This window comes from Acipenser ruthenus, chromosome 48, assembly GCF_902713425.1.
Source record: "Acipenser ruthenus chromosome 48, fAciRut3.2 maternal haplotype, whole genome shotgun sequence".
NCBI classification, from domain to species: Eukaryota; Metazoa; Chordata; class Actinopteri; order Acipenseriformes; family Acipenseridae; genus Acipenser; species Acipenser ruthenus.
Window position 1 is genome coordinate 5,492,286 of NC_081236.1, and position 21,861 is coordinate 5,514,146.

At 43.6% G+C, this 21,861-nt stretch overlaps 1 protein-coding gene across 1 annotated transcript in view; it reads right to left on the reverse strand.

Annotated features, from left to right (window-relative positions):
* The window catches only part of LOC117404705 (butyrophilin subfamily 1 member A1-like), a 163,527-nt gene that overhangs the window by 8,200 nt on the left and 133,466 nt on the right, over positions 1 to 21,861 (reverse strand). The window contains exons 4-7 of the mRNA XM_059014624.1: positions 4,179 to 4,460; positions 2,383 to 2,490; positions 2,137 to 2,163; positions 979 to 1,005 (exon numbers count right to left, since the gene is read on the reverse strand). Of these exons, the coding sequence (XP_058870607.1) occupies positions 979 to 1,005; positions 2,137 to 2,163; positions 2,383 to 2,490; positions 4,179 to 4,460 (444 nt within the window). The remainder of the gene's footprint in view (positions 1 to 978; positions 1,006 to 2,136; positions 2,164 to 2,382; positions 2,491 to 4,178; positions 4,461 to 21,861) is intronic.

Genomic DNA, 21,861 nt, shown 5'->3' on the forward strand with positions numbered 1-21,861 from the left:
AGATAGAAGGATAGAAAGCTAACACAGACACACAGACAGATAGAAGGATAGAAAGCTAACACAGACACACAGACAGATAGAAGGATAGAAAGCTAACACAGACACACAGACAGATAGAAGGATAGAAAGCTAACACAGACAGACAGACAGATAGAAGGATAGAAAGCTAACACAGACACACAGACAGATAGAAGGATAGAAAGCTAACACAGACACACAGACAGATAGAAGGATAGAAAGCTAACACAGACAGACAGACAGATAGAAGGATAGAAAGCTAACACAGACACACAGACAGATAGAAGGATAGAAAGCTAACACAGACACACAGACAGATAGGATAGAAAGCTAACACAGACACACAGACAGATAGGATAGAAAGCTAACACAGGCACACAGACAGATAGAAGGATAGAAAGCTAACACAGACACACAGACAGATAGAAGGATAGAAAGCTAACACAGACACACAGACAGATAGAAGGATAGAAAGCTAACACAGGCACACAGACAGATAGAAGGATAGAAAGCTAACACAGACACACAGACAGATAGAAGGATAGAAAGCTAACACAGACACACAGACAGATAGAAGGATAGAAAGCTAACACAGACACACAGACAGATAGAAGGATAGAAAGTTAACACAGACACACAGACAGATAGAAGGATAGAAAGCTAACACAGACACACAGACAGATAGAAGGATAGAAAGCTAACACAGACACACAGACTGATAGAAGGATAGAAAGCTAACACAGACACACAGACAGATAGAAGGATAGAAAGCTAACACAGACACACAGACTGATAGAAGGATAGAAAGCTAACACAGACACACAGACAGATAGAAGGATAGAAAGCTAACACAGGCACACAGACAGATAGAAGGATAGAAAGCTAACACAGACACACAGACAGATAGAAGGATAGAAAGGTTTGTGATAATTCTGAAAATAGTTATAAAACAATTCTTACCAAGTTCCTTAAGAAGGCACTGAGCAGCTAAAAATGAATCAGACAGAACAGTGTGTGGTTATTTCAGCTCCAGTACAGATTAAAATGAATCAGACAGAACAGTGTGTGGTTATTTCAGCTCCACTACAGATTAAAATGAATCAGACAGAACAGTGTGTGGTTATTTCAGCTCCAGTACAGATTAAAATGAATCAGACAGAACAGTGTGTGGTTATTTCAGCTCCAGTACAGATTAAAATGAATCAGACAGAACAGTGTGTGGTTATTTCAGATCCAGCACAGATTAAAATGAATCAGACAGAACAGTGTGTGGTTATTTCAGCTCCAGTACAGATTAAAATGAATCAGACAGAACAGTGTGTGGTTATTTCAGATCCAGCACAGATTAAAATGAATCAGACAGAACAGTGTGTGGTTATTTCAGCTCCAGTACAGATTAAAATGAATCAGACAGAACAGTGTGTGGTTATTTCAGCTCCAGTACAGAGTAAATTGCAGTATAAAAAACACAACCAGTTAAATTAACAGGATGCCCATGTGAAAATGAATCTGATATCTGGGAAGTATATGAAACATACAAACTAAAATTGTTACAATTTTCAAACATCCCTCCATAAGGAAATATTTATATTCCTAAGCCTTTATGTCAAAAAAAACCCCAACTTTAAAATATAAATTTGAATAGATTAATTTATTTAACCAGAAGATTTTATTTATCTATTTATTTATTTATTTAACCAGGTCTCGTTTACAAGAGGGTCCTGGAAACAATAAAATAACAATTGCAATGTATAAAAACAATTGCAATGTACCAACACACAATAACAACATGTGCGGTGCTGAATCAGCAGCACAGAGATCCAAGAATACAATCAATAAGACAGCTATCAATGTGTTACTGTGGACTGCAGGAGAGGCATTGGCACGAGGTTCTAAGCAATTCACAAATACGATCCTTAAAACCAGAGGAAGAGTCATTTTAATATAGAGAGACAATACACGTGTTGTTAAACTTGCAGAACATATATTTATAATCATTTCTAGTGAGCTGGATTTCAGGTCCAGGGATGTCTTTATTTATGGGTGTGGTAGTTTAAGATACTGCTGCAGAAACCTGGAATGGGTTTTCAGCATCTCTTCATTAAGTGCTTTACTTACCCATAGGCTCAAGCTTTCTCTCCATGGCTAGAAGAAAAACAGAACAGTCCATATTATTGTAAACCTGTTTGAAATGTTTTAAATGCACAGAGTTATATTATTATTATTATTATTATTATTTGTTTATTTAGCAGACACCTTTATCCAAGGCGACTTACAGAGACTAGGGTGTGTGAACTATGCATCAGCTGCAGAGTCACTTACAATTACAAATGAAATGCCTCATGATAATGATAAAGTTCATACCATCCATTCTTCTCCATTGGATCACCAGCAGAGGAATGGCTCCAATACTGAGAGCTAAAGTCAAGAAGAAAGCCACCATCCATCCAGAGACTCCTGGGAAAAAATCACCTGAAAAACAACACAGCAGCTCAACACACTGGAACACACACACCCCTCCCAACACTGACCACACCCCCTCATAGTGAGCATTCCACACACCCCTCCCAACACTGACCACACCCCTCATAGTGAGCATTCCACACACCCCTCCCAACACTGAGCCACACCCCTCATAGTGAGCATTCCACACACCCCTCCCAACACTGACCACACCCCCTCATATTGAGCATTCCACACTCCCGTCCCAACACTGAGCCACACCCCTCATAGTGAGCATTCCACACACCCCTCCCAACACTGAGCCACAACCCCTCATAGTGAGCATTCCACACACCCCTCCCAACACTGAGCCACAACCCCTCATAGTGAGCATTCCACACACTCCTCCCAACACTGATCCACTAGTTCATGTGTTTGATTCAGATGTTGACTGGTCCACTAGTTCATGTGTTTGATTCAGATATTGGCTGATCCACTAGTTCATGTGTTTGATTCAGATATTGACTGGTCCACTAGTTCATGTGTTCGATTCAGATATTGACTGGTCCACTAGTTCATGTTTTTGATTCAGATATTGACTGGTCCACTAGTTCATGTGTTTGATTCAGATATTGACTGGTCCACTAGTTCATGTGTTTGATTCAGATATTGACTGGTCCACTAGTTCATGTGTTTGATTCAGATATTGACTGCTCCACTAGTTCATGTGTTTGATTCAGATATTTACTGGTCACTAGTTCATGTGTTTGATTCAGATATTAACTGGTCACTAGTTCATGTGTTTGATTCAGATATTGACTGCTCCACTAGTTCATGTGTTTGATTCAGATATTGACTGCTCCACTAGTTCATGTGTTTGATTCAGATATTGACTGCTCCACTAGTTCATGTGTTTGATTCAGATATTGACTGGCTGTCACAAAGACGGCCGGAGTGGGTGGCGTCAGACCAGAAGCAGGAAATAAACAGAGACTTGGGGTTTTGATGAAGCTGAGTGCGTGATCGCGCTCAGCATTTAATAATTAAACAGAACAGAAAATAAAAAGGTTGTAAACATACAAAAACACAGGACACGGCACTTCACGCCAAAATAAATAGACAAACAAAAACGGACTACACAGACAAAACACGGTGAGCAGATTTAACTACTATTACTATTACAAATATTACCTCCGTCTCCTATCCCGTTCTCCACTCACCGAACACACAACCCCGAGTGAATGAAACGTGCATCTATTTATAATGTTGTGCTGGGATTCAATTACTAATTAATTATTCACTTGAATCCCAGCACGTGAATTAATTACGTGCAACCTCGTGCGCGCATATTACTTAATTTAAATGCACGTGCAGTGATGTGCAATCCCGTGCCTAAATACAATTATACATTTTTAAAACAAGTGAAACACAGACCCGTTTATATCCCGTGTACCAATGACTATACACCAACATTAACACACGCACCATACAACACATAACACACAAATGCACACAGGGGCGGGGCGCATTGCCACACTGGCCCACTAGTTCATGTGTTTGATTCAGATATTGACTGCTCCACTAGTTCATGTGTTTGATTCAGATATTGACTGGCCCACTAGTTCATGTGTTTGATTTAGATGTTGATGTCCCATCATGATTACTGTAATCTATGGTCAGTGTCAGTCAGGCTCAATCCACAAACATGTGATACTCACTGGATATGTGGAGTTTGGATTCCCAGTCTGGTTTTGGTATTTTACTTCTAACCAGACAGGAGAACACGTTGGACTGCTGTTTGATTTTGATGTAGCTGCTGACACTGCGGAGCCCCTGACTGACTCTCAGCACTGTTGTGTTGGACAGTGATGTCACATCGTTTCCATCCCTGTCTCTCCAGATCACTTCAGGTTCAGGGTCCCACCCCTCTGATCTGCACACCAGATGGGTCTGCTCTCCTTGTGTAGAGTCCATAGAGATTGAGGGCTGGGTCCCCAGAGCTGTCAGGGAATAGAGACAGTGAGACACACGCAGATAGACACACCAGCCAGTGTATCTATCTGCTCTCTTTATTATAGACTGAAGTACTGTGTCAGTGCTGACATATCCAGTCCTGTGAGGATCCCAGCTCCCCTGTATTATATTATGAGTTACTGTGTCAGTGCTGACATATCCAGTCCTGTGAGGATCCCAGCTCCCCTGTATTATATTATGAGTTACTGTGTCAGTGCTGACATATCCAGTCCTGTGAGGATCCCAGCTCCCCTGTATTATATTATGCCCTGTGAAGGGGCTCTAGGGGAGGCGGTTGTATGTACTGTATGCACGTCACACTTCACAGATTGCTCTATATATCCAGAGAACTGCTCAATCGATTGTCGTGAAACTTGGTATTAACATTATTAAGTAAAGGTTATTGACAATATCAGATTCTGAAGGTGTAGGGGGAGTCTGTGTTTCTGTTCAGCATCCTGACAGCATATCACACTGCCATGTTTTTTTAACTTGGTAATTCATATTCTATACTGTTCTGTACATACTGTTGTATATGTCATGCTCATCAACTTGTTCAGCATTCTGAAAGTCTGGATTATTTATATTACAGTCGTGGGTAGTTTTGTAATGGAGACAAGAGCTGGTAATACATTAGTAATGGTGTTCAATGTGTGTATCAAACATTACTGACCTGCGACTATCACTTCAGTCTGTCCGTTTTCAAACCAACTTCCATCATCAGCAAAGCAGGTATAGACGCCTCTATCAGAGGGCCGGATGTTTCTCAGATGCAGAGAGATATTGCCTGTCTGCAGTGCAGAGGGAGGGAGAGCAGTGCGGCCCCAGTAGTCACTGTTCTGTATGCTGAGCTCATCCCTTTGGTTCAGATATAAATGAACAGGCGTGTCGAAACTCTCCCTGAACCACCTCACTTCCATGTCCACAGCACTGACTCTGGATGAAATGTGACAGGGCAGGATGACATCATCACCAGGATAAGCAAGGACAGGCTGATCAGAGCCAACGACACGCCATCGTCCTGAGAAAGAAAGAACGAGGTAAAGCAATTGCAAACAAGTTGTTTCTCAATACAACACCCTTACATAAGAAATAGGTGACAGTTATAAACTATAAGGGGCTCGCCTCAATAAGAGCTCAAGCAGACAACAGCGCTCCATTTCATTGGAAAAGTATGACATACGTATGATATTTAAATTCAATGTGGAAGAATACGCAGAGCAATACAGGACTTGTAGGCCAAAACGTCCTGAAATATCCTTCCTTTTGTAATGTGAAAACAGCAGTGTGGAGTAATTATCATTACTATGAAGTAATAATTATTTTCTTTAGTGCGATGGAGAAACTATTTGAATATTCGAATGACCATTGCTGCACATGAATTTAAAGGCAAAAATTCACATCAGTGTTTGCCATACATTACATAGTTGGTAAATATTAGAAATAATTATCATAACGCGTTTTGTCTTGCACCTATTTACCACATTGCCAGAATTTGCGCGAAATTTTCTAAAATGGCAAGTGATGTGTGGGACAGTAAAGATTAACATTAAAAAAAACAGGCTCAACAAAGTGCTGCATCAGATATGGTAAGAGAGTCAGAATCAAGGTACAGAGTGAGATGTGCTTCATGCTTTTCAAATACCGGCCCAACTTGCAAGGTACATGCTAAGCATAGTGATCAGCGTTCCCTTTCAATTCGAAGACGACTAACTGAAATTTCTTTTTCTGTCTCCTCACTTGCAGCAGCCTGCTCGCTTGCATTGCAGGCTGCCTTTTTGTTTACTCTCTGTCGCATGTGAGTGACTGCCTGTGCAGTATTATAAGAAGTGTGTGTGTGTGTCTTTCCTCTCTAAAAACTACACTCTTGGGAGAATACAGTTCCTCCACAGGGCTAGGCCTTGCTGCATCCCCGCTGTCGAGTGATTCCACCAGCCGCCATCTGGCAGCTGGATTGGGCCTTGTTTTTTTGGCTGCCGCTGCGCGTCCCCCGTCTGTATAATAGACTGCACACCCCTGCTTGTCTGGGTCATGCTGTGGATTAGCTGCAGCGTGGTTGTTAACAACAACAGCCAACCAGCCGTGTATTCCTCCACCGGGCTCCCCCAAATGTTTTTCACTGTTTTTCACTGTGTTCAGTGCAAGTGTATGCGATGCGGCACAGTACTCGGTGCACATAGTGCACACGGTGCCTGGTGTGCACAGCACCCAATGCACACGGTGCTAGTGCCTCAGTGCGTATATTGCCCTTGGCTTTCTGGTATCACAGTGCCCAATGCACACGGTCCTAGTGCCTCAGTGCGTATATTGCACTTGACTTTCTGGTATCACAGCGCCCAATGTACACGGTGCTAGTGCCTCAGTGCGTATATTGCCCTTGGCTTTCTGGTATCACAGTGCCCAATGCACACGGTCCTAGTGCCTCAGTGCGTATATTGCCCTTGACTTTCTGGTATCACAGCGCCCAATGCACACGGTGCTAGTGCCTCAGTGCGTATATTGCCCTTGGCTTTCTGGTATCACAGCGCCCAATGCACACGGTGCTAGTGCCTCAGTGCATATATTGCCCTTGGCTTTCTGGTGTACACAGCGCCCAATGCACACGGTGCTAGTGCCTCAGTGCGTATATTGCCCTTGGCTTTCTGGTATCACAGCGCCCAATGCACACGGTGCTAGTGCCTCAGTGTGTATATTGCCCTTGGCTTTCTGGTATCACAGCGCCCAATGCACACGGTGCTAGTGCCTCAGTGCGTCTATTGCCCTTGACTTTCTGGTGTGCACAGCGCCCAATGTACACGGTGCTAGTGCCTCAGTGCGTCTATTGCCCTTGGCTTTCTGGTGTGCACAGCGCCCAATGCACACGGTGCTAGTGCCTCAGTGCGTCTATTGCCCTTGGCTTTCTGGTGTGCACAGCGCCCAATGCACACGGTGCTAGTGCCTCAGTGCGTATATTGCCCTTGGCTTTCTGGTATCACAGTGCTCTGTTCAACCAGTGCAAGTGGTGCTCCGTGCACATTGTGCACAAAACACTGCAATTGGTGTTGAACACTCCACCGTGATGACGAGCAAGGCCAGGTTGCACGCTTACACGTCCTGTAGGGCAAAAATCCTTCAGGAAGACAGGCATACCCTGTGTGTGCAAAGCTTGAGCATCCAGCACGCCACCTTGGCCCTTGAGAGTGAGGTGGCCTGTAGCATCTGCGTGGCTTTTCAGCCCCAGAGCTAGAGAACCGGATGGGGCGAGTTCTGCGTCCCCTGCGGCCGGACCATCGGCGGCTCACGGAGCCTCAGAGCCCCTCCTCCATGGACTGTCCCTGGACCCCCTGCTGGACATTCCCCACACGCAGGCCTTCCGTAGCCGCTCCCCATCTCTGCAAGCAAGAAGGGTGAAGCGCTCGAAGCAGACAAGTGACATCATGGACCTTAAAGCTCAGATGGTCCACGTCCTGGAGCTCCTGTCCAGACAGGTACCTGCGGACCCGGCTGCAGTTCCAGCTCCGCTGCTGCCCCAAGTACCGTACCCTCTCTCCCCCACCCCAGGGAAGAGCAGGGTGAACGGGAAGAGGCGTCCCAGCTGGCACAGGAGGACACACTCTCTATAGCGGCCTCCTGGGGTGAGGCTTCCTTCTCCTCTGGGAGGAGGTAAGAGGAGAGCCCGAGCTCTCTGCCGAGGTGGAACCTGGCTCCGAGGTGGCCTCGGAAGCCAGTGTGCCATTGCTATGAAGCTCAACGTCGGCACTGATAGGACGCGCTGCAACTTTTTTGCAAGTCCTCTGGACACCAGTGGCAGAACCCCGTTGGTCCGTGTTTCAGACGCAAGCGATGGCTTCTCGCCCACAAAATTTCCCAGCCTTCCCGGACTCCTGGGATCGTCTGGCCTCAGCTCCAAGCATGCTGAAGCAAGGCACGCAGCTTGCCTCCTTGGAAGGCGCGGAGAAACTGGGCCTGGTGGGTTTTCCCCCCAATAGACTCCACCATTGCAGCCTTAGTCAAGGCTCCGCTTAGTCAAGACCCTGTGTGCCCGAACCCGCATTGTAGGGTTACAGAGACACACCTCAAGAGGATGTATGCAGCGGAGGCACATGTAACCCGCCTAGCAAACACAGCGTGTATGCAGACGGCCTATAGGAACGATGTGCTGTATGAGACCATGCTCCCGGAGCCGGTGGCCACAGAATTGCGCCTCCTGTTGAGCATGCTGCTCCAGATCTCCGGTCTTCAAGCCCTTGGCCGGAGCCTGGCTAGTCTGGTTGTGGCTCTAAGACAGCTGTGGCTGTCGTAAGCAAGGGTTCCCAGACGCAGATAAAGCTGCGCTGCTAGACGCGCCCATATCCCCGGGACATACTTTTGGGACAGTCGTAGAGGAGATCCTGCAGCGATCCCACCGAGAGTGCGAGGCATCTCGGCAGGTGGCCGCGTTACTCCCTACCAGAGCTCCTGCATGGGGTAGATCGACCGCTGGCAAACCCCTCTGACTCGGACTGTCACCAGGACAGTTCCGGTTCCCACGGCTCCACTGGGTGACCTGAGGCACCGCCTACAGGGCACAGCAGCGGAGAGCAACCGGGCCCATCCGGCAGGCAGAGGAAACGCAGGACGTGGCCAGCTCACACTCCAGCATCCCAGGAGGCGGTTCCAGGGCCACCGCCCCAAACTGCATTGCCACAACTTCAGCAGCCCCAGCAGGCCCCCTGAAGGCTTGCGGCCTCAGACCCCCTTTTCGGCACACCAGCTGCATTTCTGGCATGCTTGCACCTCGGACACCTGGGTGCTCGCCACCGTGCACAACGGTTACGCACTTCAGTTCCGCTTGGGACCTCCTCCATTTCGAGGAATCACAAATACTTTCATGACAGACCCTCTCCTCGACGATTGGTTGATCTGTTCCCAGTAGCGTGAGAGATCAGTGGCCCACACAGCAGTTGTGACAGAGCATATGGCTTGGCTGGGCCTCACCATCAACGATGCACAGTCAACGTACACCTCTTTGTCTGTTAGGGGATACGGACCCTAGGACAGCCCCTCTCTAAGCAGCGTCTGTCACATTGGATTGCAGACACAGTCTCGACTGCGTATGATAGTGCTGGCTTGCCCCCGCCTGGGAGGGTAGACGCACACTCCTCTAGAGGGTTGGCTACATCTTGGGCCCTCTTCAGATATCGCTGTCTGATATCTGTACTGCGGCTAGCTGGGCTACGCCGCATACTTTCTCCAGGTTCTACCGTCTTAATGTGGTAGATCCTGCCCTGCCTTCTATTAAAATGCAAATATATAAATAGGCTACATAAGAACATAAGAACAACATTTTCTTTTCTGAATGCCCCTTTATCTAATCTCCATTTGTGACCCCTGGGCCTTGTTTCTTTTTTTCAGGTCAAAAAAGTCCCCTGGGTCGACATTGTCTATACCTTTTAGGATTTTGAATGCTTGAATCAGATCACCGCGTAGTCTTCTTTGTTCAAAACTAAATAGATACGACATGCCTTTTAAACCCGGGATAATTCTGGTTGCTTTTCTTTGCACTCTTTCTAGAGCAGCAATATCCTTTTTGTAACGAAGTGACCAGAACTGAACACAATATTCTACGTGAGGTCTTACTAATGCATTGTAAAGTTTTAACAGTACTTCCCTTGATTTAAATTCAACTCTTCTCACAATATATCCGAGCATCTTGCATCACCAGGATAGTGTTCCCATATAGGTAATTTTCCATTTTGGATCTTATATAGTTTCCATAAGTTTCCATATAATAGAAGTCAGGCTTATTGGTCTGTAGTTACCTGGTTCGGTTTTGTCACCCTTTTTGTGGATCAGTATCACGTTTACAATTTTCCAGTCTATCAGTACAACCCCTGTGTCAAGAGACTGTTTCATGATCTTGGTTAGCGGTTTGTAAATAACTTCTCTCATTTCTTTGAGTACTATTGGGAGGATCTCATCCGGCCCAGGGGATTTGTTTATTTTAAGAGCTCCTAGTCCCTTTAACACTTCTGCCTCTGTTATGCTAAAGTTATTTAAAACTGGATAGGAACAGGTCGACATGTGGGGCATGTTGTCAGTGTCCTCCTTTGTAAATACCTGTGAAAAGTAATCCTTTAATATATTTGCTATTTTTTTTTTCTTTGTCTATGATTTTGCCATTTTGTGTCTCTTAGACATTTAACCTCCTCTTTGAATGTTCTCTTGCTGTTATAATATTGGAAAAACATTTTGGAATTGCTTTTAGTCCCCTTAGCAATATTGATTTCTATCTCTCTCTTGGCCTTTCTAACTTCCTTTTTGACTTGTGTTTGCAGTTCCAAGTACTCTTTCTGTGTACTGTGTTTTTGTTCCTTTTTAAACGCTCTGTAAAAGTGCCTTTTTTTCGCTGAATATTTTTTTTTAATTGATCTATCAAACCATTTTGGCCATTTTGTTTTAGATTTAGATTTGTCTACTTTTGGGATGTAATTGTTTTGCACCTTTAGTACTACATTTTTGAAAAAGAGCCATGCCTTTTCTGTGGAGGTTTTCTCTATTTTACTCCAATCTACTTCTGTTAGTCTCTGTTTCATACCTTCATAGTTTGCCTTTCTAAAATTGTAAACCTTAGCTTTAGTCATTACTTTTGGGGTTTTAAAAATCACTTCGAATGAGACCATGTTGTGGTCTGAGTTTGCCAATGGCTCTCTGACCTCTGTTTTAGTTATTCTGTCTTCGTTATTTGAAAAGACGAAATCAAGGCATGCCTCTCTTCTAGTCTGTGCCTTGACAAATTGCGTTAGGAAGCAGTCATTTGTCATTTCCAATTTCATCTGTCGTGCTCCCCACTGGGTTTTCCCATTTTATATGGGGGAAGTTGAAATCCCCCATTAGTATGGCTTCTCCTTTACTAAACACATTTCTAATGTCATTGTATAACAGATTATTTTGTTCAGCGTCTGAATTTGGCAGTCTATAGCATGCTCCTATTATTATTATGCCTTTTGAATTTTTGTCCATTATTCTGACCCATATTGATTCTGCATTGTTTTCTTTGTCCTGATTTAACACCTGGGCTTCAGCTTCAAGACTATTTCTTATGTATAGCGCTACCCCTCCACCTCTTCTGTCCTGCCTGTCTTTCCTATACAGTGTGTACCCACTAATATTATATTCGTCTCCATCACTCTCAGACAACCAAGTTTCTGTAACACCTATCACATCGTAGTTACTTATTATTATTATTTATTTCTTAGCAGACACCTTCATCCAGGGCAACTTACTTGTTACAAGATATCACATGATTCAGATACCACATTATTTCTTTTTTACATACAATTACCCATTTATACAGTTGGGTTATTACTGGAGCAATCCAGGTAAAATACCTTACTCAAGGGTACAACAGCAGTGTCCCCAACCTTGGATTGAACCCACGACCCTCCGGTCAAGAATCCAGAGCCCTAACCACTACTCCACACTACTTGTTAGTGCAGTAGCTTCAAGTTCTAACATTTTGTTTCTGAGACTTCTAGCATTAAGATAAATACATTTAATGGCTGTCTTACCTGAGTTATGCTATGTTATATGTTTCATAGCTACATAGCTGACAGCGGCACACACCACCCAATAGGATTTAGAACTGCCTCGCGCTAGTCGATCCTTTTCACACAGTATGTGTAAAATGAATAATTTTAATCAAATGAACTACACCTCCCATAATTACCTGCTAACTGAGATGGATCCGGTTCTGGTAGGAAGTTGTTGCTTCACCAGAGACGGAGATCTCTGACTTCTAATGCTTGAAAAATACATTTGGCTCAGTAGTGCAAAATAGGGAACAAAATGCATTCCGTATCGATTTGAAACTGAACGTAACATTTTATTTACCAATACGGGACGATCCCATATTATACGGAACGGGTGGCAACCTTAGCTAAACATACCAAGTTTAAAGAGAACACCTATTGTTTTGAGAACTAGAACGGTTAAATCCTCTTGAACTGGAACGATGTATAAAGCTCCATATACAGTAAGACGAATGCAGGAACCACGTTTTGAATCAAGTGCTAGCAGTAATGCTGGCATTGATATTGAATTACCTGATACTAGAACGCAAGCTGCTACTGTTGTTGCTGGTGATGTTAAGGTATTGCAGCAGTCAGCTGTTGATGTTGTTTCCGCAAATACACCGTCCCAAACAGAGCAGTTGCCCACAACAGGCTTAATTAGTAGTGATGTGCAAGTTTTGTTGAATGCTTGGTTGTAAAAAAGAGCTGCAGGAGGATTTTGCTAAGCGGTTAACCAAGACTGTGTTGCTTTTGACTAAACAGACTTTCGCAAGTTTCGCAAGCAAAAATGTTTCCGTCTGTTCAGCAACGTGTGGAAACACAGGAGGCGAAATAGAAGAAACATTAACATGTTTAAAAGTGAAAATTGCTGCTGAAACTAAAGGCCAATTGCAATTTTTTAAAACTGAAATTCACCCTCAGAGCTGATGGGACTAAAACAGGATGTTAAGGAAAGCAATTGGAGAAATGCAAGGGATTAGCAGACAATAAATCCTATATATTGCATGTGCGTGATGAAGTTCAGAAGGAAATGCTGATAAAGAAAAGGACAATGACGTTTCTATGCAAAAGTTTTGTATTAAAGAAGAGAAATTGTCAGCTGAAGTAAATGATCTTAAAGAACAATTTCAGACTGTTTTTAATATTAAAAGCCAGACTGTTCCAGACTTGAAATCTGCCGCTGGGCTTGAATCAGACCCTCAAGTGAAGCTACCTGATGCAGTAGTAAAGTCAAAACAACCAGCAATTAAATGGTCTTTTCCTATGTTTGGTAGAGCACAGGATGAGCAGGATCAATACAAAGTAAAATGTAAAGATTTTCTTGCATTGCAGCCGTTGACTGATGTTGAGATTGTAGCTACATTTGAGAAATGTTCTATATGGTACTACACGAGATTGGAGGGAGATTGCTCAGTATCGGATAAAAAATGTGGAGGATTTTGAAAAACAGTTTCAGAGGATTAGGTTGATGAGTCAGCAGAGAGAGTGCGTACAAGGAAGCAAAAACCTAATGAACCAATAAGGGACTTTGTGTTTTCGTATCAAGCTCTGTGTAAGAGGTGGAAACCTTCAATAGCTGAATGGGAAATAGTGAAATTAATTATGAAGACAGCAAATCCATTTTTGACCAGTCAGCTACACAGACGTATCAGAAGTGTTGATGAAATTGTACATTTGGGAAGCCAGATGGAAGCTGATCATAAAGCCCAGCTGCAGTACAGGAAAACAAATGCACAGGAAAGAACACGGGTCAGTACAGAACAGAAAAAAAGAAAGTAGTTCAAATCTTTCTAAATCTGGTGCTGCTGACTTGTATATTCAGTGGTGGTGCTGTTGTGGAAAACATCGACCCTATGAGTGTCCAGAATGGGTTCACAAGTTTCAGGACAAACAATCAGAGACTGAACAAAATAAAAGGAAAGATAGTGGGAATGTTTCTGGAAAAACTAGTGAATGGTGAGACGTGGATAATGCCCACAGTCATAATACCCAAATTAACTTTTGCTGTTGTGCTGGGTTCAGACTTTCTTGCTGTGACAGAATACAGGTGGATGTGGAAAAGCAAGTGTATTCTGTAAAGAGTGCTGGATGGAGTCAAGAGCTCCCCTTCCAGCCAGGTAATGGTACTGTGGGGTCGTGGGTAAGGTGAGTCCACAATCTGAGCCGGAGTTACAACCTTTCTCTAACCCTCTGTCTCTATGCGTGCCTCCTTCATGTTTACAGGACAGTGAATTTTCCAGCTATGACGAAGCAGAGCTGAGTGTCATAGGAGAGAGTGACTTGCAAGACATAATTGTACCTGTTGAACACAGAGAGCAATTAGCAGATGTTCTTAAATTGTTTCCTGACGTTTGTACTAATGCTCCAGGGCGCACCTTATTAGTAAAACAAGAAATTAATACAGGTATGGAAAAACCTGCAAGATCAAGGCCTTACAGAGCATCGCCTGACAAGCAGGCTTACATCAAAGAGAACATACAGGAGATGCTATCAGATGGTATCGTTGAACCTTCACAGTCACCTTGGTCCATACAGGTTGTTCCAAAAAAGAGTGGAACTAACCGCTTCTGTGTTGAGTACAGGCAGTTCAATTAAAAAACGGTCACAGATGCTTCCCCCAATTCCAACCGCTGCTGAATTGCTAGAATCTTTGCAAGGAGCAACATTATTCACTACGCTAGACTTAAATTCAGGATACTGGCAAATTGAAATGGATCAAGACTGTAAATAAAAAACTGCTTTTTAATCTAAACAAGGACGGTACCAATTTAGAGTTATGCCCTTTGGATTTAAAAATGCCCCATCAAGATTCCAAAGATTGATGGAAACAGCTTTGGCAGAGCTAAAAGGAAGAAATTGCTATTTACATTGATGACATGATTATTTTTTCTGAAAGTGTTTAACAACATTTGCTTGATATCTCATCTGTCTAAAAAAAAATTACAAACAGCTGGTCTTACCTTTAACTTGAAGTGCAGTTATTGCCAGACCCAGACTAGGTATTGAGGACATATAAAATCAAGCCCAGGCCTTGGTGTGGATCCTGAGACCACAGTGGTTGAAGATCTGGAGAACCGTACTCGAAACCATTCTAATGAATCCAGCTCAAAGCATTCACACTGAAGTACCGTTTCATGTTTAGTTGGGCTGAATGCGTACACACACTATTAGAATAGTTTGGTTACAGTTCCTAGCAGCGCAATGAACATTGGAAATGAATACGATATCCGATAGTATCCCACCATGCATTGTATTTTAAAATGCGTTATGCCCCATATTAGCAGAGGTCTATATTGCTAAAAAGAAATAAAACCAGTATTTTGGAAAAAGTAAATCCCAACACACACAAGTAGGGCTTGATGTTTTCGGGTTTTATTTTTAATCCAGTGACGTCCCTTTAAACAAACTGAGCTGATTCTGTTTCATAATTCAACTGGGGGGGGGGGGGGGGTGCATTACAAAAAAATCTTTGCCTAATTGTGGTCCCCATAATTTTATTTAAAAAAAGAGCTGACAAATTACGTGAATTGTTCATCCCCGGTCCTACTTTTAACTCGCATATCATTTTAGCAGTCGCCTAATTTAACGTTGTGCTTTTGTTATTTTCCCCACTAATATAACAGAGATGCCTGGACATGATTTTTATATTTAAAATATAAATACCCAGTGCAGAGTATACATTGATAGCAAGTCCTTCAGGCACCTGAGTATTTAGCCAAATATACCACAAAGCATTTTGGGATATTGGAGGATACACAAAAAATGTAGTTGGATATTACAGAGTCCACACTTCTGACAAACCACATTACCTGATGCGATCTAATTAGAAGTGGACTCGAGACTGCCCCCTGAGGTGGTCTGGAGTCTGGTTTCTTGAGTACCATATTAAACACTGTGTAGTGTGCACCGCTAACCGTATTTAGCACTTTTAAGCCTGTTTGAAGGCAACTAAGGCGGTTTAAAGGCATAGTATGGTCAGGGACATAGTCATTTACAAAAATGGGGGCTATACCAGCCCTCACTACACCTGCCTAAAAAAAAACATAACTTTTGTCCATTTAGTCAAATACAAAATAGGGTCCACAGTGTCTAAATTGGAGATTAAATTACTCAATGATCCAAAACCTTATCTGCAGTGCTGCAGACAACTATATACAGAGCCAGTACATCCCTGCAAATGAAATACTGCATCTCAGTGCATCTGTCCTGTTCAACTATCTTCATGTTAGAAATAGCAGGTTGTCTCTTTATCAGTTTAATTTCTACAGTCCCTCCCACCTGTCTGTGTAGAAACATGGTGGCAAACTCAAGACAATGAGACGGGTCCTCCCCAGGAATCTCATCTTTAGAACACAAGCTCTGTTAGTTGTTGCTGTCTGACAATAACAAGCCAGACCCCATGTAGACTCCTCTCATGATTGCACTGTGAAGTACTGCACACCCACGGCGAGACTCCTGTATTCATATTCATCACAGGGTCAGACCGCTGCTCCACTGAGATAAATGTGTCAGACTGGCTCTGGAGCTGCCAGATAAGATGGTATAACACACAACGCCCACTGCAGTAATGGAGCAGTGTTAGGACACAGACTATACTGTTCACCACCCCTTCAATACACAGCAGAACTGCAGAATCACACTATAATGTACACTACCCCTTCAATACACAGCAGAACTGCAGAATCATACTATACTGCACACTACCCCTTCAATACACAGCAGACCTGCAGAATCGCACTATACTGTGCACTATCCCTTCAATACACAGCAGAACTGCAGAATCACACTATACTGTACACTACCCCTTCAATACACAGCAGACCTGCAGAATCGCAGTGCTTCAGAGGCAAAGGTTACATTACTATTCTCCAGTCTAACCCCCTGTTGTTGTAAAATTGAACTTTAAGGTGGATCTCTTTGTTCAGTGGGTCTCTGATTCTCTAATCGTGCCCGATACAAATACACTCCTGCATGTAATGAGACAGTACTGACACAGGATGTACACTACCCTGCTTCAATGAGACAGTACTGACACAGGATGTACACTACCCTGCTTCAATGAGACAGTACTGACACAGGCTGAACACTACCCTGCTTCAATGAGACAGTACTGACACAGGCTGAACACTACCCTGCTTCAATGAGACAGTACTGACACAGGCTGAACACTACCCTGCTTCAATGAGATAGTACTGACACAGGCTGTACACTACCCTGCTTCAATGAGACAGTACTGACACAGGCTGAACACTACCCTGCTTCAATGAGACAGTACTGACAAAGGCTGTACACTACCCTGCTTCAATGAGACAGTACTGACACAGGCTGTACACTACCCTGCTTCAATGAGACAGTACTGACACAGGCTGAACACTACCTTGCTTCAATGAGACAGTACTGACACAGAATGAACACTACCCTCCTTCAATGAGACAGTACTGACACAGGCTGAACATTACCCTGCTTCAATGAGACAGTACTGACACAGGATGAACACTACCCTGCTTCAATGAGACAGTACTGACACAGGCTGAACACTACCCTGCTTCAATGAGACAGTACTGACACAGGCTGAACACTACCCTGCTTCAATGAGACAGAACTGACACAGGCTGAACACTCCCTGCTTCAATGAGACAGTACTGACACAGACTGAACAATACCCTGCTTCAATGAGACAGAACTGACACAGGATGAACACTACCCTGCTTCAATGAGACAGAACTGACACAGGCTGAACACTCCCTGCTTCAATAAGACAGTACTGACACAGGCTGAACACTACCCTGCTTCAAACAATGAGACAGTATGGAAAATGTTTATTTAATTTTCTGCATGAGAATATGTAATTAAGTTCATTAGTGATGTGCAGGTGGGAACAGTAGTTATCTGGCCTCCATGTTGGAATAATAGATGCATGCTTGACCCTCCAATATGTTTAATGAGCGATACTGAATTTACACATTCCATCAATGTGGGAATATCATCAAGAAACTCAGACTGGAAAGCCAAAATAAAACAGTGCATTACCCCCCAGGTATCTCGTTCATAGGGGTCAAGATGGCAAAACACAACTGAATCCTGGACCCTTTGCTACTACAATTGATGAATATGTCAAAACCACTATGAATTTCAACAAGACTAGAAAGGATTGCAAAAATCCCTGTGAGTGACACATGGTTGAGTCTAGGTTCCTATAAGAGGAAAGGAACGAGGGGAGGGACTGCTGTGAAACCAGCGATTTATACCAGGGGTGCAAATCAAATTGTGGTGCCATTACACATGTTTACACACACACACATATATAATATAATTTAATTCCTTAGCAACCGTAGATGATGATAGTTTCTCATTGGGTCTGCACTACTCACATCACACACCCCACCCCCCCCCACACACACACACACACACTCACACACTCATCCACATACACAGGATGAGGGGGCTTGATTAGGACGGGGTTTGATCATTCAGCACTAGTAATCTCTCTGGTGCTAAACTTTCAAAACAGTTCAGCATCAATTTTCAAAACTATGTGCACCCCTGCCAGGGCTTAACCCCACCCAGAACTGTTGCTTACTAAAGATCTTATTTATTCAAATACATGCAAAAGACTGTAATTAGAAAAGTGTGTCATAAGTACAGCTGTGCACAAAATATTACTGACATCGAGGATAGGAATGTTCTGTGTGTGGCTGGCTTATCTTTCCTGCCAGCACAAAGCTAGTTAGATCACTTCTCCCTAACAACAAATGACACTACAGCCAGCAAATATTCTAATTGGATGACTACAACTTAACAACATTACATTTCTTTCAAACATTTGTTTTGCATACACTGTTTTGGTTTTAAACACTAGACTCTCTGGTGGTTAAATAAATAAAAATGGGGGTATTTGGATTAGGGCAGCAGTGTGGAGTAGTGGTTAGGGCTCTGGACTCTTGACCGGAGGGTCATGGGTTCAATCCCCGGTCGGGAACACCGTTGTTGTACCCTTGAGCAAGGTACTTTACCTAGATGGCTCCAGTTAAAAACCCAACTATACAAAAGGGTAATTGTATGTAAAAATGATGTGATATCTTGTAACAATTGTAAGTCGCTCTGGATAAGGACGTCTGCTAAGAAATAAATAATAATAATAATAATAATATCATCAATCTAAAAACGATTTGCACCTGTGTGTATTCATAACCCCCAAAAAATAACTGAACATAACCAACTCCGAGACATCATTGACTACACCTCTGCTCCAATTAGGAATTTAAATAGATTCCAAAATATGAGAAATTGTCTCCAAACACAGCAGTGTCTCAGATGAAACCACACCCTTGTCCAACACCCAGGTCCTTTCCTCTTAAGGGAACAAGCCTCGAACATCTGTGCCAGAACAATCAGCTCCCCTCTGCACACACAAAACACTGTCCTTCTGTAGAACAATCAGCCCCCCTCTGCAAACACAAAACACTGTCCCTCTGTAGAACAATCAGCCCCCCTCTGCAAACACAAAACACTGTCCCTCTGTAGAACAATCAGCTCCCCTCTGCTCACACAAAACACTGTCACTCTGTAGAACAATCAGCTCTCCTGCACACACAAAACACTGTCCCTCTGTAGAACAATCAGCCCCCCTCTGCACACACAAAACACTGTCCCTCTGTAGAACAATCAGCTCCCCTCTGCACACACAAAACACTGTCCCTCTGTAGAACAATCTACCCCTCTGCACACACAAAACACTGTCCGTCTGTAGAACAATCAGCTCCCCTCTGCAAACACAAAACACTGTCCCTCTGTAGAACAATCAGCTCCCCTTATTTGAACCAAAAGTGGCAATAAGTGGAACAGCAGCCAGCCTGGACACCTGCATGCACATTACCTGACAGCTAGCCTGGACACCTGCGTGCACAATACCTGATAGCTAGCCTGGACACCTGCGTGCACAATACCTGACAGCAGCCAGCCTGGACACCTGCATGCACAATACCTGACAGCTAGCCTGGACACCTGCGTGCACAATACCTGACAGCTAGCCTGGACACCTGCGTGCACATTACCTGACAGCTAGCCTGGACACCTGCGTGCACAATACCTGACAGCAGCCAGCCTGGACACCTGCATGCACAATACCTGACAGCAGCCAGTCTGGACACCTGCATGCACAATACATGACAGCCAGCCTGGACACCTGCATGCACAATACCTGACAGCAGCCAGCCTGGACACCTGCATGCACAATACCTGACAGCAGCCAGTCTGGACACCTGCATGCACAATACATGACAGCCAGCCTGGACACCTGCATGCACAATACCTGACAGCAGCCTCCCCACCGCAGCTCAAAGAACAAAGCCAGACACTGGGAAACGACTCCAGACTTGCATAGATGGGGCACTGCAGGCCTATTTCAAATAGTTGAGAGCTATAAACTAGAAGGGGGGCTGGTGCTACCCCTGTGAGATCTAGAAGCTCAACATTATACATTGATGCATGTCAGTGCTTCTGTCCTATTGAAAGATCTTTATGTTAGAAATAGCAGGTTGTCTCTTCATCAGTTTAATTTCTACAGTCTCTCTCACCTCTCTGTGTAGAAACAGCTGGTAGCAAACTCAAGACAATGAAACAGGTCCCCCCCAGGAGTCTCATCTTCATAACAAAAGCTCTGTTTGTTGTAGCTGTGTGACACAAACAAACCAGACCCCATGTAGACTCCTCATGATTGCACTGTGAAGTACTGCATACATACAGCCTGTATTCATATTCATCACAGGGCCAGACCGCTGCTCCACTGAGATAAATGTGTCAGACTGGCTCTGGAGCTGCCAGATAAGATGGTATAACACACAACGCCCACTGCAGTAATGGAGCAGTGTTAGGACACAGACTATACTGTACACTACCACTTCAATACACAGCAGAACTGCAGAATCACACTATACTGTACACTATCCCCCTTCAATACACAGCAGAACTGCAGAATCACACTATACAGTACACTACCCCTTCATTACACAGCAGAACTGCAGAATCACACTATACTGTACACTACCCCTTCAATACACAGCAGAACTGCAGAATCACACTATACTGTACACTACCCCTTCAATACACAGCAGAACTGCAGAATCACACTATACTGTACACTACCCCTTCAATACACAGCAGAACTGCAGAATCGCACTATACTGCACACTACCCCTTCAATACACAGCAGAACTGCAGAATCACACTATACTGTACACTACCCCTTCAATACACAGCAGAACTGTAGAATCCCAGTGCTTCCAGAGGCAAATTTCACGTACTGACACAGGCTGAACACTACCCTGCTTCAAGTAATGAGACAGTACTGACACAGGCTGAACACTACCCTGCTTCAATGAGACAGTACTGACACAGGATGAACACTACCCTGCTTCAAGTAATGAGACAGTACTGACACAGGCTGAACACTACCCTGCTTCAAGTAATGAGACAGTGTGGAAACTGTTTATTTAATTTTCTGCATGAGAATATGTAATTAAGTTCATTAGCGATGTGCAGGTGGGGACAGTAGTGATCTGGCCTCCATGTTGGAATAATAGATGCATGCATGACCCTCCAATATGTTTAATGAGCGATACTGAATTATTATTATTATTAATATTTATTTCTTAGCAGACGCCCTTGTCGTAAACAAAAATACATTTAAAAAATCACAGTACAAGTAATAATACAATTAAGAGCAAGATAAATACAATGACTTTGGTTCTAGCAAGTACAAGTGTGACAAAATACGATTCAGTAATGGAGCAAATAACAGTGTCAGTGATAGTTACATCAGGATATAATTAAATACAAAATACTACAGATTAAATAA